Source organism: Nipponia nippon, unplaced genomic scaffold, assembly GCF_047370975.1.
Source record: "Nipponia nippon isolate SJK-2023a ecotype South Korea unplaced genomic scaffold, ASM4737097v1 scaffold_32, whole genome shotgun sequence".
Taxonomy (NCBI): domain Eukaryota; kingdom Metazoa; phylum Chordata; class Aves; order Pelecaniformes; family Threskiornithidae; genus Nipponia; species Nipponia nippon.
Window position 1 is genome coordinate 2311397 of NW_028262350.1, and position 15450 is coordinate 2326846.

Genomic DNA, 15450 nt, shown 5'->3' on the forward strand with positions numbered 1-15450 from the left:
CCCACCACGCTTGATTTTCCCGCGGGAATGACATCACCGTGACGCACGCCAGCGCCGCCTGTGATTGGTCGAGCACCGCGGCCTCCCAGTTCCTCCCGGAAGGGTGGGAAACGCCCCCCCCCCCCCCCCCTTCCCGGGACCCCCCCGGTCCCCGCGGCCGCACGGGGCGGGGGCGCGGACCCCCGGATACCGGGGGGAGGACCCGGATGTCCCGGGGGAGGGGGGGTCCCGCAGCCCCCGGTGCGGCGGGGCGGGCACCCCCGGTGGCGCGGGGGGGGGGGGGGCCTCGCAGCCCCCGCAGCCCCCGCCTCGGTCGCACCGGGGGGGGGGACGCGGGAGGACCCCGGCGGCGGCGGCGCGATGGGGGCGGCGGCCTGCGGGGTAGGTGGCGGCGGCGGCGGCGCGCGCAGCCCCGTGTCCCGCTCCCCCGCCCCCCGGTTGCCCCCCGCCCCCCGCCCCGGGGCGTCCCCGCTGCAGCGCGCGCCGCGCCCCCCCCTTCACCGCCCCCCGCCGCCGCCGCCGCCGCCGCCGCCGCGCCGTATCCGGCGCTGGCCAATGAGCGCGCTCGTTGCTGGCAGGTGGTAGAAGTGTTTTTGTTTGGGTTAAGTTGAGGCCGGAGGAGACGCGGCGGCCACGGCGGCGGGTGGAGGCCGCGGCGCCTCGGCACCCCCTGCCCGCCTCCCTCCGCCGGCCTTCCTCCCGCCTTCCCCTCCTCCTCCCCGCCCGGCCCCGCCATGCGGAGGGAGATGAACGGGGTCACTAAGAGCCGCTTTGAGGTGAGGCCCCGGGGGCGAGGCCGCCCGGCCCGGCTGAGGAGACCGGGGGGGCCCAGGCCGCGGCGTGTCCGTACGTGTCCCCACGGGCGTGGGGCCAGGCCCCCCCCCCCCCACCCGCGACAGCCGCTCCCCGCCGCCCTGGGGCGAAGCCGGAGGGGGCTGGGGGGGGGGCTTTACCTCAGGCCTGGCGCGGGGGGGGGGGCCCGCAGCCACGCGTGTCTTTGGGGGGTGCGCAGGGAGGGGGCCTGGGCCTGTGACCCGCCGGGGGGGGTGTGTGAAACTTCCCTCCCCCCCCCCCCCCCCCCCCCGTGTGGTGCCTGGGGGCCCCCCCGCGTGATGTGAGCCCCCGTGGCGGGGGGCCAAGGCGTTGCTGGGGGGCGGGGGGGGGGGGTAAGCGCTGGAGCGAAGTTGGTGATGGAGCAGGGGCTGTGGGAAAGAGCCGGGAAACCAAAACAGCGGGGGGGGGGGGGGGCGGTGTGGGGAGGGGACGCGGCCCCGGCGGGTCTGGTTTGGGCAGTAGCCGGGAAAAAATTTGATTAGGGGGAGGTGGGGGATGGAGAGGACGGATGGAGCAGAGGGTAAACAATAAGATCTATTCAAAGAATATGGCACAAAGCAGGCTATGGAGCCAGGGCTGCTTCCAGCTCTGCATTGTTGTAACAGCTGTCTTCCCCGGGTGGGGGAGGAGGTTGGTATCGGGAGCTGGAGCAGCAGCGGGGTTTACTTTTCATCGCTGTAAGAGGCTGTTGTGAAGGATGAAAATACCTGCCCGCTCCTTCTCTCGACCGCCCGGCTCCTGTCGTGTGCAAGGACAGCACGGGAGGAGAAGAGCCCAGAATGGTAAAGATGCAGCTGTGTCCCCCCTTCGTGCAGAGGGGCTGTGAATGCTGTCAAGGGAAAATACTGCTTAATGGTGACCTGGCGAGTGTCTGGTTCCACCGAGAACGGTGTTGAATTCCCCAGGAAACTGGCCCTGGAGTTGAGGAAGGTGCAGAAAATAATGGGTTTGTAATATTGCACGTGAAATTATTTTCCTCCTCTATCAAATCCGTATCAGTCACGGTAAATAAGTAGCAGAATGACTCTTTAGAATGGTTTCAGGTGAAATAGTGTTGAAACATCCATGTTTCTGTAGCATCCAAACATTGAACTAAACCTGGGAACTCCGAGAAGGCTGCACGCGTAATGTGCTTTATCTGGGGTTATTGTTTTTACCGTTCTAGTCTGTTCTTGGCTGCACAGATTTTTTTATTTTTTTTTTTTTTCCCTGAGAGCCTTTTTTATTACTGCAGAATGGCTGGTTCCGGAGCAGAGTAAAGAATAAAACCACGCTGGTAGCAGTCTTCTGTGGGGAAATGTCTTCTCATACAGCAAAGACCTTTTTTTCCTTGCTTAGCCTTTGTCTTGAAATACTAGAATTCATCCCAATATTGCGAGAGCTTTTCATCAGGGTTGTACCAAAACAAGGTTAACCCAATTCATTGTGGAAGAAGAGCGGGGAAGAGTTTTGTTCTCTTTGTTTTGGGTCGGTTTTTTTGCTGGAATTGTGTTACTTTCTTCCTATAGTGAAAAATGGACAAGTTGAAAATGAGCAAAATGCTCAAGGAGTATTTGAGGTCCCGATTAATTGTTTTGTAGTCTATATGTGTACAGGAAGAGGTGGTGCGTTATAGAAGGGCTTGCTTTTGAGCCACAAGAAGTGCCTTTAAACATTATCACGTTTCTTGGATATGTTTTGGTTAGTAAATCGAGGGCATGGTTTTATTAGCCCTAGCATTGATTATCTCTGACCCACTCACCTATATATCCTGGAAGGGACGAGTTTAGAGCTCTTTTGCTTTAAATACATGGTTTTCTAGTGAGGGTGTTTTGGTCTGAAAAGCTTCTAAAATGTTCGTGTATTCACACTTATGGATGGATTTTTCAGAGGGGAAGTATGGGTAGAAATTCAGCCATGCTTTCTAGAAAACAGTTTATAATGTTTCTGCTTTAAAAGTAAAAGTCCTATTCACTGATGAGCGTGCCTTTTAGTGTAATAGTTCATATTTAATGTGACATAAGGACAATTATGCAAAAATGTGTTGAGACTGGGAGCTGCTATTCAAAGTTGTTGAATATTGTAAGATCAATGAAGACAGCACGGGGTTGAATGCTTGGTGATTAGTACTCCTCCTACATAGCCCTCTGCATTACCTCCGGATTAGACACGGAGCTGCCTGCCGTGGTAGTTTCCCGGGCTGAGTGGAGGTAAGTAGGGCCTTTGAATGTCTGGAGTCTTATCTGGGGGAAAAAATAGCTGGATGCAGAGTTGTGACTGATGTATATTGTGTCTGTTTCAGGCTTTAAATAACTAGTGAATTGCTGAGGGGGAGTTGGGTTTGGGTTTTCAGACTTAGTTTTTTGTCTTTTGTTAAGCCACGTAAACAGATTCCTGAACTATTGTTGTTGGGTACTCTTAAAATCCGATCTAGATTAGATTTAATAATCACTTCTTCTTGCTCTAGTAATAAAATATGGTAATGGAATATGGGCTAAGCTGCTTAAATTTGACTTGCATATGGGTTTCTGGTAGGCATGTGTAGCCAGCCATCCGTTCCAGGAAGAATGGAACTCTTTCTTTTAAATGAAAGAATGAACTCTGGCATGCCCAGCCAAACGAGCATATTCTAAATAAGTCCCTTTATAAGAGGTGTGGCCACCACAGAGAAAATAACCACTTACTGGAGCAAAGGAAACAAAAAGGGAAAACATTACCCAGATTGACTCCTAATTTTCTGTGGTGTCAGTTTAATATGGAACGTGCCCTGACAGATCACACTCCTGGCTTATATTTGGGGTGTCTCTGCTTCCTGTCGTACCTAATCCGCGATGCCTGCTGAACTACAACTAAATAAGAGCAAAGAGGAGGGGACGTCATCTCCTGATGCCTTTGATTGACTGGTACTCCACTCTTTGGAGCTTGTTTACCTTCCAAAGGCCCTGGTTCTCCTCACTGCTCTAATCTGTTTCATCCACACTCTTCTGGCCTGGGATGTCGTCTGGAGGCCGAGTGTCTTAGGCTCGCTTTCGCTAACTCGCCGCTCTCACTAACTCATCATCAAAAAATAAACAATGTCTTCTAGGGCAGAGCGCTTCTCTGAGCTTTCTGGTTTTCAGAGCGGAGTGGATGTGGTCGGGCGGCACCGCTCCGAGGTGGTTAGCGCTTGCATAGGTGCATGCAGAGAGCTGAAAGGCACAAAACTACCTGCCTAGAAAGCAGCCCAGCGTTTTACATGAACAGGGGCTTCTCTGGTGTTAGACCCCCCCGCGGGACAAGTTGCAGGCATCGCCAGCATGAGCAGACTCCTGGCTTTTAAGCTTTCCCCGTGCAGGGATCTCTTGCTCTGCAAAGTGTTGTGTTCCATTGAGCCACGTTGTCAGGCTTAAATAATTATAGTTGCTTTTTTTTTTTCCCCAGACTGTGAGCAATACGTGTAGTCTCCTCTACATCCTTAAACAAAAACAACAACACAAAAAAAGCATCATCCTTTCCAGCTTCCTCAGGGACTCTTCAAAACCTCCAATTAGCAGGAGTTGATTCTGGCTGTGAAGCGTTTCTTTATGGGGCAGTTTGTCCTATTAAAAAAAAATAAAATGTGAACACCAGGGATGTATCTGAGGAACGAGCGTCTGTACGAGCCTTGCGAGCACCTTCAGCAGGACAAACGCGTCAATCCAGTGCGTTTCACAGCATTTCTCTCCTAGGATTCAGGATCCTCGATGTGAGGGAATTCTCACTCTTCCGAACTGTGCTAGTGGCCCCTGTAGTTCCTAGGTCTTGCTTGAATTTTGATCTGCCATGAGATGAGGTAAGCTGAAAGCAAAATGAGAAACTTAAAATGCTTCAAAATCGAGTTGCCTCCTAATAATTAATCCTGTCTGCGTTCAGAAAGCAGAATTGAATAATCTCAATTACCCTAATCCCATTTTTTTAATCTGCTGGGTTCCTAGCTCTTAAATGCTGTTTCCATATTTCAGGGTTGCTTGGCTTTACGGTTTAGAGCTGATCCTTTTGGGGTTGTCTTTGTTCCCTTTGCTGTGCTTCTCCCTATCCTTCTGGTTAGGGCTTTGTTATTTCAAGCAATGGAGGTTGTGTAAACAGACAGACACAAACAAAGCGGGCAGGGATTATCCATAACTGCATCCCACCATGTCTCTCCTTGCTGTTTTCTAGCAGAAACTTGCAAAAACTGATGTTACATTTACCGTAGCATTTCATTTTATATGGCAGGAGGAGCTGTTGCTGACATAACACAGCGAAGATATGAGGTAGTACAGTTGAATCAAACAATTTTGTTTTGGCAGGTATCTAAAATGTGGCTGATAAGTAATGAGAAACACTGTCAAAATAAAAAATACAGATTTGGGGGGGTGTCAAAGCTGATGGCTTTTCCATACTCTTCCCCCACCCCCGTTTATTTTATTTTGGTGTTATCTCGTGCCACACTTGTGTAATAATTTCAAAGTCAGCACTTCTTTTTTGGCAGATGAATGAATAATAAAATGTTACTTCATTGTGTACAAAGTGGTTGTTTAAACATGAAGATAGTGAGAGATGTAAACCGTAACTTGTCTTTCATACCCCCGCTGTGCTGGTCCTGTGGCTGTGCTCCGTACTCTAGTAGAGGAAGGAGGAATTCGGCGAGGTTTGGAAGCAAAAGTCAATCTGGTTGTGCAAAGGATACTTGACCCAGGCTACAGGGAGACTGGGAAGGATTAAACAGGAAAGCTTTTTGTTGGAGGGAGCGGGCAACAGGGGGAATCTTAGATTGCAAAGGAGGAATTCGGAGCAACTGTGTGCTGTATTGTGCCATACAGGGGCCATATAGGCAATTTGCCAAAACCCAAAGAAGGCATAGTGTGTGGAAACGAGTTAATTATAGAATTGACCGATAAAGAAAAGGTATTTCAGAAACCAATTCATACTGCTTTTCTTTTGCATCTTGTTAAATTGGCACTGGGGCAGGTTTCAGTCTCCCAGCTCTTTCACCTTGTAGTCTTTGTACGAGGCAGCCCCAAGCACGTACCTGCAATGATTAAGTAGAGCAACAGCTTTACAAGTGTTGGATTACGTGTGTGTGCTTTGACCTTAGCCCACGTCACTGGAGAGACCAAGCTTGCGCCGCAAATTTTTTTATTTATTTATTCCTCCCCCCCCCCAAATGGGATTCTCTTCTTCCTCTGCAAGGAGTTGTGCTTGCAAGTTGGGCAATAGTGGAAATGTTGGCCCTGGCAAACAGTAATTTCAGCAGGAAATATAAGCAGAAATACCAGAAAACCTGTATTTCCTCCCCTGTCCCTTGCTGACGCTTGTGCAGTAAGGAACGCTGGGGCAGCACCCGATAAGGACTCGTCACTGATTTGGCCTGAGCTCTGTGAAGAGCAGTGCGTTGTGTTGGGTTGTTTGTGTGCGGCCATGGCGAGGGCTTTTCTTGCAGGTGAACGCCTCCTCCGTGCCGAAACGGGGGTTCCCCAAGGTGGTTTCGCTTGGAGCTGCCGGTCGGAGCAGCCACCGCAAATGATAGCGCAGGGGCCGTGTGTGTTCCCGAGGAGAGGTACTTGACTGCTTGGGCTGTGACCGTCTTGCATGGCAGCTTGTGTAACAGGAAAGGGAGTTAGAGAGCCTGTATGCAAGGGTATGTCTCATTTTATTTTAGATACCATTATTAATTGGGGCCTGGGGTAGATCAGGTAATTATTGTTTTCACCATTGGATTACCTTGCTATGTATTTCATTTGACTCATACCATTATGAAAGTCAACCTGATGAATGTTTTAGCCTTATTGATAGGTACGAAATACTTCGCCGCACGGCTGTGCGGAGGGGCCCGGGTCTCTGTGTGGCTGGTGGCTGTGTGTGCCTGGCTGATCCCTCGGTTATGCCTTCAGAGCAACCGGCCCTTTATGTGTGCCAAACTCGCCCAGTGCCCTTCACACCTCCGCTCAGGTAGGGCTTTTTTGAGACACCATCGTTCGACTTTATTTCCAAGTAATACCATCATTGTCTCTTTGATAATAGCTGAATACAAACCCAATAGTGAAAACAAGCTTATTACTGCACATGTAGAACTGTAGGCTTTGGAGAGAGGCAGAACTAGAAGAAATTTGTTTATCAAAGCTTATTTGAATTGTGGTGAGCTTTGGTATGTACTTGGAGAGCTAGAGGAGTCTCACTTTTGGCCTGAAAAATATTGAAGCATGTCAGTTTGTGGGTTTTTTAAATAAATAAAAAAAAAAATCCATTCAAAAGGTATTTGTAGTAAACCACTACCCAGCTAAAATGAGCTTCTAAAAAGGCTAAAGAAAAAAAATAAATAGTGGTAGTGGGTGTTTTACAGCACAGTCCATGGCCATAGGCTGTGTCCCTGTGAAGTCAGGAAGTCTTTGTCTTATTTATATTTTCCTTCTTTGTTGGTCTTGGATGTTGTTTTTATGGGCAACGGTGTATATTTAAAACTTTGAAGGGTGTGTGTGAGAAAGTAGCATCGTTTTAAATCAAATATCTGTAATGGCTCGTAAAATACCCAGATGACCACTCGTAGGATGTTGAGGTTTTTAATGGAGCTAAAAAAAGTAGATGCCCAAAAGCAGCTTTGATGATGGCGTATGTGGTATTTTTGCTTCTCACTGCTCGCCCCGTCTATTTAACGTGTAACGCCAGCTAACTTTGCCCTCTGCCGTTCTTGGACGTGCGAGCTATCGCTGACATTTTCGGAGAGCGTTTTTCATTCAGCACCAGATACAACTTCTGGTAAAGACAAAGCCGATTAACTGCAAGCTTCTGCCTCCCCAATCTGTCACCAGGCTGCTTCGGGTTCTGCCCCGCGTCCCTGCCAGGACTGTCCGGTGGAAACTACTCAGATGTGCGTCTCCTGCAGCCTGCGTCAGCCGGGAGAAGTCGGGTAACTGAAACGCTGAGAATGGCTAGTGCTGGTGGTGTCTTTTAAATTGTGATTTAAAAATGAACGCAGTGAGCTTTTAGGTGTAGTTGTGGGATGCTTTGTTGGTGGAAAACTGTCTCGGAGCCAAGACTGGGATAGAAAAACAAAACAGATGAACAAAAAGCGTACGAACGTGCCCTTTTGGTATCTGACAGCAGTTTCTAGTTTTTAAAAAAATAGGATATAGCACATGTGGTACTTCCAGTTGAAATGGTATTTCTTAAATCAGAAATATTCTTCTAGTATCTCACCTGCACTGCATATCTGACTTTGAAGTTTTACTTCTTGAATGCAACAACATGACCTTGTGTATTTGCAGATTAATCACCTGATGCATTTCTCGTCCGTGGCAGTTTCTGCGTTACACTGCTACGTCAGAGGTGTGTGCAGCAGGCAGTTCCTTATCACGGGCTTGATTTCTATAGGGCCTTACTAATTTTCTGTTCAGCCTCATGCTTTTAGCATTGCTGATTCAAAAAAAGAAAATAAAAAAGGCTATTTAACTTTATTACTGAATGCAGAACAGAGTCAGGCTGCGCAGAAAGGTAGCTCATCCATACCCCAGCTATTTATCGCCAGCAGAAATTTAAGCTTTTCTGAAGCAGCGACAAGCAGATGAGGAAGAAGTTATTTGACTGTGTATGTCGAGTAAATTGCCTATTGAGCTATTTTTAGGAATATTAAGCCTATAATAAGCCAGGGTCTATTTCGTTTCAGTTTTATGCTGCTTAGTCACGATTTTGTTTGAGCGTTGCCCTGGTTGTGAGCCAGGCTGGGCGAGGGCGCCCGTGGCACGGTGCGCGGTAGGAGGGCGGCCGGCTGCTTCGCCGTCCCCGGTTCCGCTGGCGCAAATGCTGCGGGAGGATGCCGGAGCATCGCGACTGCTAACGACGGAGCTTGTCACAGCGGCGGCTTTATTTGACAGCCAGCCATTTTCCTTGGAGATTTAAGACCGATTAAACGGGATGGGTTTCTGAGGAAGGAGAAAGTCCCTGTGTAACTAAAGGCTAGAAGGAAAATTCACCCCATCTGAACTGCTTGTGGGTGTAAACAACTTCATGCTTTGTGTCATGTCCTCCAAAGAGCCTTGTATTTCACTGTCACTTCTGTGTGACTTACCTCTGCCGCGTAATTTTTTCATTGCTTCCAGTAAGGCAGCGCAGCCTGCTTAAACTCCTGCTCCCCTTACAGCTTGTACTGGGGAAGGAGCACTTGAACCAATGCTCAGTGCTCATCGTTTATCTTTTATTTGAGCCCTGTAGCAGTAGTAGAATGTTTTTTCCAAAATGAACAGAACTAGAGGCGAGGTGTCGGTACATATTGACAGTGTTTGCAAGAAGTCACTTCAAAGCTTCACTGAGCTTTTCCAAAGGAAATACAGACCGAATTCCTCGTTTTTTCTTGTTTTGTGTTTTATGCTCAGCTTTTTTTCCTAGATTGGAGTTGTGTGCTGTGAGCTAGGTTTGTGTGTCTTGTCGTGTTTCAGCGACTCTGTACTGGGCTTGTTCATCTCCTCCATATGGACCAAAGCAGATGAAAGTGGTATAAATACTCCCAGTAATACTAGATTTTTGGATGTGAGCCAGCAGCTGTACAGCTGAAGAACACCTTACAGGGCATCTCTGACTCGTCGGGATTTAAACTCTTGGAGTGAATTTGCATCGATGTTTCATTTCTTTCACCTCAGACTTATACAGCTCTGAAGGTTAATCTCCAAAGCGTCTCGATGATACAGATTGGGTGGGGTTGTAAACGGCCAAAATACACCAGCTACATATGTAATCCTTCATTTACGATGGCAACTCTTGATTCCCCACCTTTCCTAGCTTAAAAACAGTTTCCAGAATGCATTGTTTACTCTCTAATAATTGCAGTCTGTTTTCTGTCTTGCTTTTAATTGCTTAATTTCCTGTGGTTACGAGCAGTTGTGGAGGGTCTGGCCAGCATTTGCTTGTGGACCAAGGATGGTGAGCTCTGGGTCTGAACAACAGCTAAAATTTCATCCTCAGCACATGGTTACGTTTTTCTTTTGTGTTTGTAAGGCTGCTGTAAGAAGTTTGTCTTACGCCGTTTCTGTTATGCAAGTAAACAAGTTGCGGTATTTTAAAATTATAGTATTTACTAATTTCACAGATTTTTAAGAGGGTATGCTTTTAAATTCTGTATTGTTTGTTTTGCATGAAGTTAGCTTAATATAGAGACAGGAAACACTTTATTGGCCATGTTTTGTATTTACTTTGAAAAATGCTTATAGTTCCCATGTCCTGCTGCCCACCGGGATGGATGTCTCTCGGTTGGTTGGTTTTTGTCCTGAAAATGGGTGTCCATCTTCTTTCTTTCCCTCTCTCTGCACCAAGCTGATGGCGTCCTCGGCCACGGCAGTGTGCACTACAGCTTTTTTAGTGCTTCTTGGGCTGTTTGGGGTTTTCAGTCTCGTTCTCGGGGGGCTGGGTGTGCCAGACCCTGTGTTATTTCTCACTTGAGTGAACATTAAGGTGGATGACTGTGGGTCTCGGTGTAAGAACTGATGCAAGTGCCTTTGCTAGCCTTGTATTTACTAATTCCATAAAGCTCCAGATAAGCTTCATCCCTTTTTCTCCATTGAGCTTTGAATTTTCCGCTTTGGAAGAAAAGTGTTTGAGTTCAAAGTCCACATCTAGGCTAACACTGCGTGCTCAGTTGTTGGCTTTGGCACCGATGCTTCTGAAGTTAAGCCTCAATGCTTCTAAAGGTAAGCCTCGTGTGATTTTTTTTTTTATATATATTTTAAGACCAACCATCCCCCTCCCCGTGCTGGTGCCAGATGCAGTCTGGGTTGAAAACCAGCTGTGTTTGTCGGCGGTGCAGTAAATACTTCCACCCTAGCTGACGCATGCGGCAGCTGTATTACACTGCTGGCTTGCCGCTGTTTAGCTTGCATCGAGTACAAACATGGACAATTACTTGATATCCTGTTAATGTTGATGATAGCTTGTTTCTTGTCCAACTGAACATACTACTATTAAGTTCTTCAGTGCTTTTCCGGATGATAGAGGCCTTGAAGACCCTGCCTCTGTGCATGACCGTGCTTGTGTCCGGGTAAGAGCACAGAGAGGGGTGGTGCTCCTTTCCTCCTCGGTGCCCATAACAATATACGTTTTCATGCAGAAACAGGTTCTGCAAACAATTAAATCGAAAGTGAATGAGTCCTTGTGATCAACCTTGAAACTTTATGCCAGTAGATTCCCTTGTGTTTATTGGCAAAGTAGCATTTTGGTAGTGCTGGGCCCTAGCACCACATCTTGGTCGGTTCATGTTCAGAAGTTCCAGCATCGGAGCCGCTTGGAGTATGTGAGTGTTTGGATATCTTAGAGATGTGCCTTAAGTGTAGACCACCCGTGTTACGCTGCAAATCAACTCTGTCCTTTTTCTGCTCCTTGTCTCTTCAGTGAGCAAAGTTCTGTCTAAGAAAATGTTGGGAAAATTGACGGTGTTTTTCAGTGTCTGCTGTCGTATCGGCAAGGCAGTCTGGTGCGTCTTTATGTCTAAACTGCACTTTATTGAAAGAAGTCCCTGCTGCTGTTTTGGTGGAAAGTCTTTTTGGTATGTCAGACGAGTAAACTGTTGCTCTCGTAAAAATGCAGCCAGTAGCTTAAGAATTGCTTACAGAGAGGAGTTTTGAGCGTTTAGGGTAATGTAAAATAAATGTGCTTTGTATTCTATACATTAATATTCCTAATTACTTCCAGTTAACTGTAAATGTTGAAATAACTCATTTAGAAACTTCTCAAGTGTATTTTTCCAAACACAAAAAAGTGAAAAACAAAACTTTTGTTCTCATAGGAACACCCCTCCAGCCCTTCCCCAACAATAAAATCAAAACCATTGCCAGATGTGACATTTACAGGAAAGCGTTGCCCCCCCGCCAGCCCAGACCACAGGAGAGCTCTGCAGCCAAGAGCCCGCTCAAAGCGGGGTCCGGAGCAGCTCTTGCGGAGTTTTTCCATCTCTCTGCGAGCCAGGAAAGACAGCTTTGTGCCAGTGTGTGTTTGGAGACTTTCTGTGGAACCGGGGGCACGGGGAGCGTAACTGTTCTGGAAGCAAAGATTTAAATTTTGCAAGCTGTTGAATAAACACTCTTCCCACTGGAGCAGCTTTTACTTGCTGCTGTGGAATAAGTCAATCAACCTGATATTGAGACCTCCATATTAATACAGCAGCTTTTTCTCAGATGGAAGCTTCTAAAATATAATGAAATTTATATTGAGTACGGATTTGCTGAGAGTAGGTGTTGGCTGTGCCGCCTTCTGCATTAGCGTTTGCCAGCGTGACATACGTTTGTGTCATGTAATAGGGAGAAGCTGTGCAGTCTCTCCATGAACACAGAGCTGAATCGGTCCAGCTTGCGGACGCCTCATTTCCGTGCCAAATATCAACCCCATCGGTTCGCTCGGGGCAGGATGGATGGTGTGGCACCAGCTGACATACAGACCTGATGGAGAAAGCCGAGTCTCCATGCTTGTATGGCTTCTGAAGCCTGGTCCGTGACAACGCAAGACTTGCTCAAAGGCTAATGAATGGCTGCAATAATGACACAATACTCTACTTTATATTTTAACTCAAATAATGCATGCCTGCAAAGAGTTGCTCCACTTAGCTTGCATCAACTCTTGTTCAGGTCCCTTTTTGCATGTATGATGAGTACAGTACATATGTAGGTGTTTCTTGTGCAGGGACACTCATAATTATACGCTGTCATCCATTGCACGCTCAGCTGCAGAGCGCTGTCATCTCGATCCTGTGTTGATGTCATACAGATGACCCAGTTTGGGTTGCTGTGCCCTGTAATGAATGGCTGACACGACCGATGCCTGAATAGCAACTCTGTCGTCTACGCTGTTAGCAGTGCCTGGCGGCAGATAAATCGGTCTGTTAGCCCCACGCAGTGCCGACTGCCGCAGGACTGGGCAACCAGGTGAATTGAGCCAGTTTGCAAAACTCTTAATGTTCTGAAAGGCAAGGGAAGAGTTATTAAAACAAATGGACAATTACGTGTTGTGCTAAGTGACTTCAGCGTATGGCTGTAAGAACTGTGTCTTCTGATCTTGTCTGTTTTCATAAATTTGCTTGATTTGAATGCTTCTGGGTGACAGTGCTGTGGAGAGAGGCACAGCAGCTCCCATAAATACACCCTGGGAAGCAGCAGTTTTCTGTCTTTGGGTGATAGTCTCCGGGCTTTCGGTTGGTGTGGGAGACTGCAGGAAAGAGCGCTGGGATTCAGGGACACCTGGCGAGTTCCTGTGGATGACCGAAGGTTGGATGGTCCTCGTCCTCGCTGCTGGCTCCTCTGGCCATCAACTCTTAAAAACCCACAGCAAAACAGGCCCCTCTGCGTGCACCGGTCAAATGCTGAATGCACCAGACTGTTCTACACTGGGAGCCAAATAGTTACAGTTCTCCTTTTATTGAATAGTAAATGTGTATGGTTTATTAACATTTTAATTGGTTAGTGAGATAAAGGATTGATTTAGGGATTAAGTCCCCCAGTTTTGCCATTTCTTTGGGCTTGCAAAGTTGGTGCTGACCACTGGAGTTGTCGTTAGATGGGTCCTGTTTGTTCTCCCCTTTGAGCCCCTGTTGGAATGGGGGAAGTGTTTCCATGTGCAGTGCTGTTGAAGTGCGTATACGCAAAATATCTCGTGGATTGTAAAATGCCTTTCTGTGTGAAGTATAAAACCGCTAGCAGACATATGCCCTGGAAAACTCGGCCGGTTCTGCCCATTTCCTAGCTTTGGTAGAAGAGCTGGGCAAGACAATATTGGCAGGAAAATGAAATCATCTTAACTGAGCAATGACCAAATCCTGTGTGTGCTGGCACCGCGTAGCTCCAGCTGCCCAGGGCAGCTAAACCATCACTTCCACTATCTGTACCTCTTGCTCGGAAGACCAGTAAGAGATGTATAGTATCGTAACTGGGAAATGCAGCTCTCTTATAACCTTTGGCCAGCTCTGGTGTTTTGGCAGGATGTGTTTTCCTTCACCTTGTAGCAGGTGCTAGCAACCTATACTAATGTAATACAAGTTTTGAAGTCTAGTGTCTGCTTCCATGGGGTGTGTTCCAGATTTATCCTTTCTGTTCTAGCTAGAAAAGGCTGTTTCAAAAGAGGGTGGTGCACTGCTGCTCTGCCTTCGTCTCGATGGGTGGAAGAGTAAGAGGAATTTCACCTGCTTCCCCCTTCTGTTTCTTCTGTGTAAGGGATGTGGCTTCACACAGCAGCAAACTTGATGCTTTGTGGAAGATTCTGTGTTTTACACAGACTGCAAAATTTACATACAAGAAAGATTTTTTTTTTTTCTGTATCCTGTCAAGAATAACTTCTTCTGCTGAATAACACTTGGTATTAAAGGATGTTAAGAGAGATGTTAGGAAAAGCAAACTTAGGTCATTTAGTTTTTATTATTAAGTTTTATCTTAACTTCAAAAGCCTGGAAGTCTAGAATAGCCTCTAACATTTTTTCAGACTAGTTTTATTCTTGTATGGACTTGCCGGAAAGTCAAAATGTCCACTGGTCTATTTAGCTAGCTATACGTGCTGCCATGGCTTAGCAATATATCCCAATTCCAGCCTGTTTTCACCCGCCTCTGTCACCTGAGCACCACGTTTTGAAGGAAGGCTTGAGAAAGCAGGTGTGGCGATGCACCCTGGCACTGCACAGCCTTCCCGCAGAAGGGGAATTCCAGAGCCGAGGTTCTCCCACGGAGCACGTCCTGCCTTGGCCCTGTCACGTTTAAGTTCAAGAACTTCTTTAGGAAGACAAAACCCAAACGTTCCTTTAGTATAGCACTGGTCAAAGGGCAGCTGCTACAGAAAAACAGTTTAAGACTTTGATCTGCACTGGAATCGAGGTAACTTTTTCTACGGAGCAGTGTAATGGGCAGCAGTCAAGAAGTTACCTGTGTTTGGCACAAGGCTGTTTGTGAGCATCCTTGATGTACAATCTCAGTTAACAACAGGCGGTGACTATTGCCTGCATTCTCACGGTAAAATTTGAGTTTAGACAAAGCCTTGTTGCCAATATGGATGAGACGGAAAAGGCTGGCTGGCTACTTCTGGAATCCCTGTTTTAATACTTGTTGCCCCTTGCCTGTTCCCTTCTGGTCTGGCTCCTTTTTGGAAGTCTCCTGCTGCTATCTGATTTGCTCCTTTAACTTCTCTCACCCTTTTTTTGTGAGGGGGTGGAGGGTGCTGGTTCAGATGTAAAATTCTGGCCTGGACAATAATGGGGGAGAGGATAGATCTGCCTGTTCACTGCTGTTCTTGTAGCTGGGGGAAGGAGAATCATAGTCTCATTCTCCCATGAATAATTTCTCTGCGTTTCTCCGTCATTAGAGCTTTCTCCAGAATTCCCTTAATTTCCCAGCTAATCAGCTAAGCCATCTAACTGATGATCCGGTCCCAGAATGCGCACACACGTTAGCGCCTTCCGCAGCCTCGCCAGCATCTGCCCTGACCCGCTGCGGCGCTCGGCCGTATCTGCCAGGCATCAGAGAGCATTCGTGACCGAGTCTGACCGCGGTCCTTGACTTGAGGAGATGCTCTTCTGCCCTAGTCTCTGAGGGAACAGACTTCACAGGCTTTGTGTTAGCTGGGGAAACGGCAAAACTTCCATTTTAATTATCTGCAAAATGGGCTGAGTGGTTGCCTGTCTAGTGG

General features: G+C 47.6%; 1 protein-coding gene across 14 annotated transcripts in view; it reads left to right on the forward strand.

Moving 5' to 3' along the window:
- Positions 1-158: 158 nt before the first annotated feature.
- FBXL20 (F-box and leucine rich repeat protein 20) overlaps positions 159-15450 on the forward strand; it is a 47519-nt gene continuing 32227 nt past the window's right edge. For 3 of the 14 annotated variants that reach the window (XM_087770556.1, XM_087770558.1, XM_087770555.1), the window contains exons 1-2: positions 6552-6762; positions 7620-7717. In XM_087770556.1, the coding sequence (XP_087626682.1) occupies positions 6567-6762; positions 7620-7717 (294 nt within the window). In that variant the 5' untranslated portion in view covers positions 6552-6566. Of the gene's footprint in view, positions 382-595; positions 777-1760; positions 1781-6296; positions 6763-7619; positions 7718-15450 lie in introns of those variants that run through there. The other 11 variants (XM_087770561.1, XM_087770565.1, XM_087770557.1 and 8 more) reach the window with 8 other exon arrangements.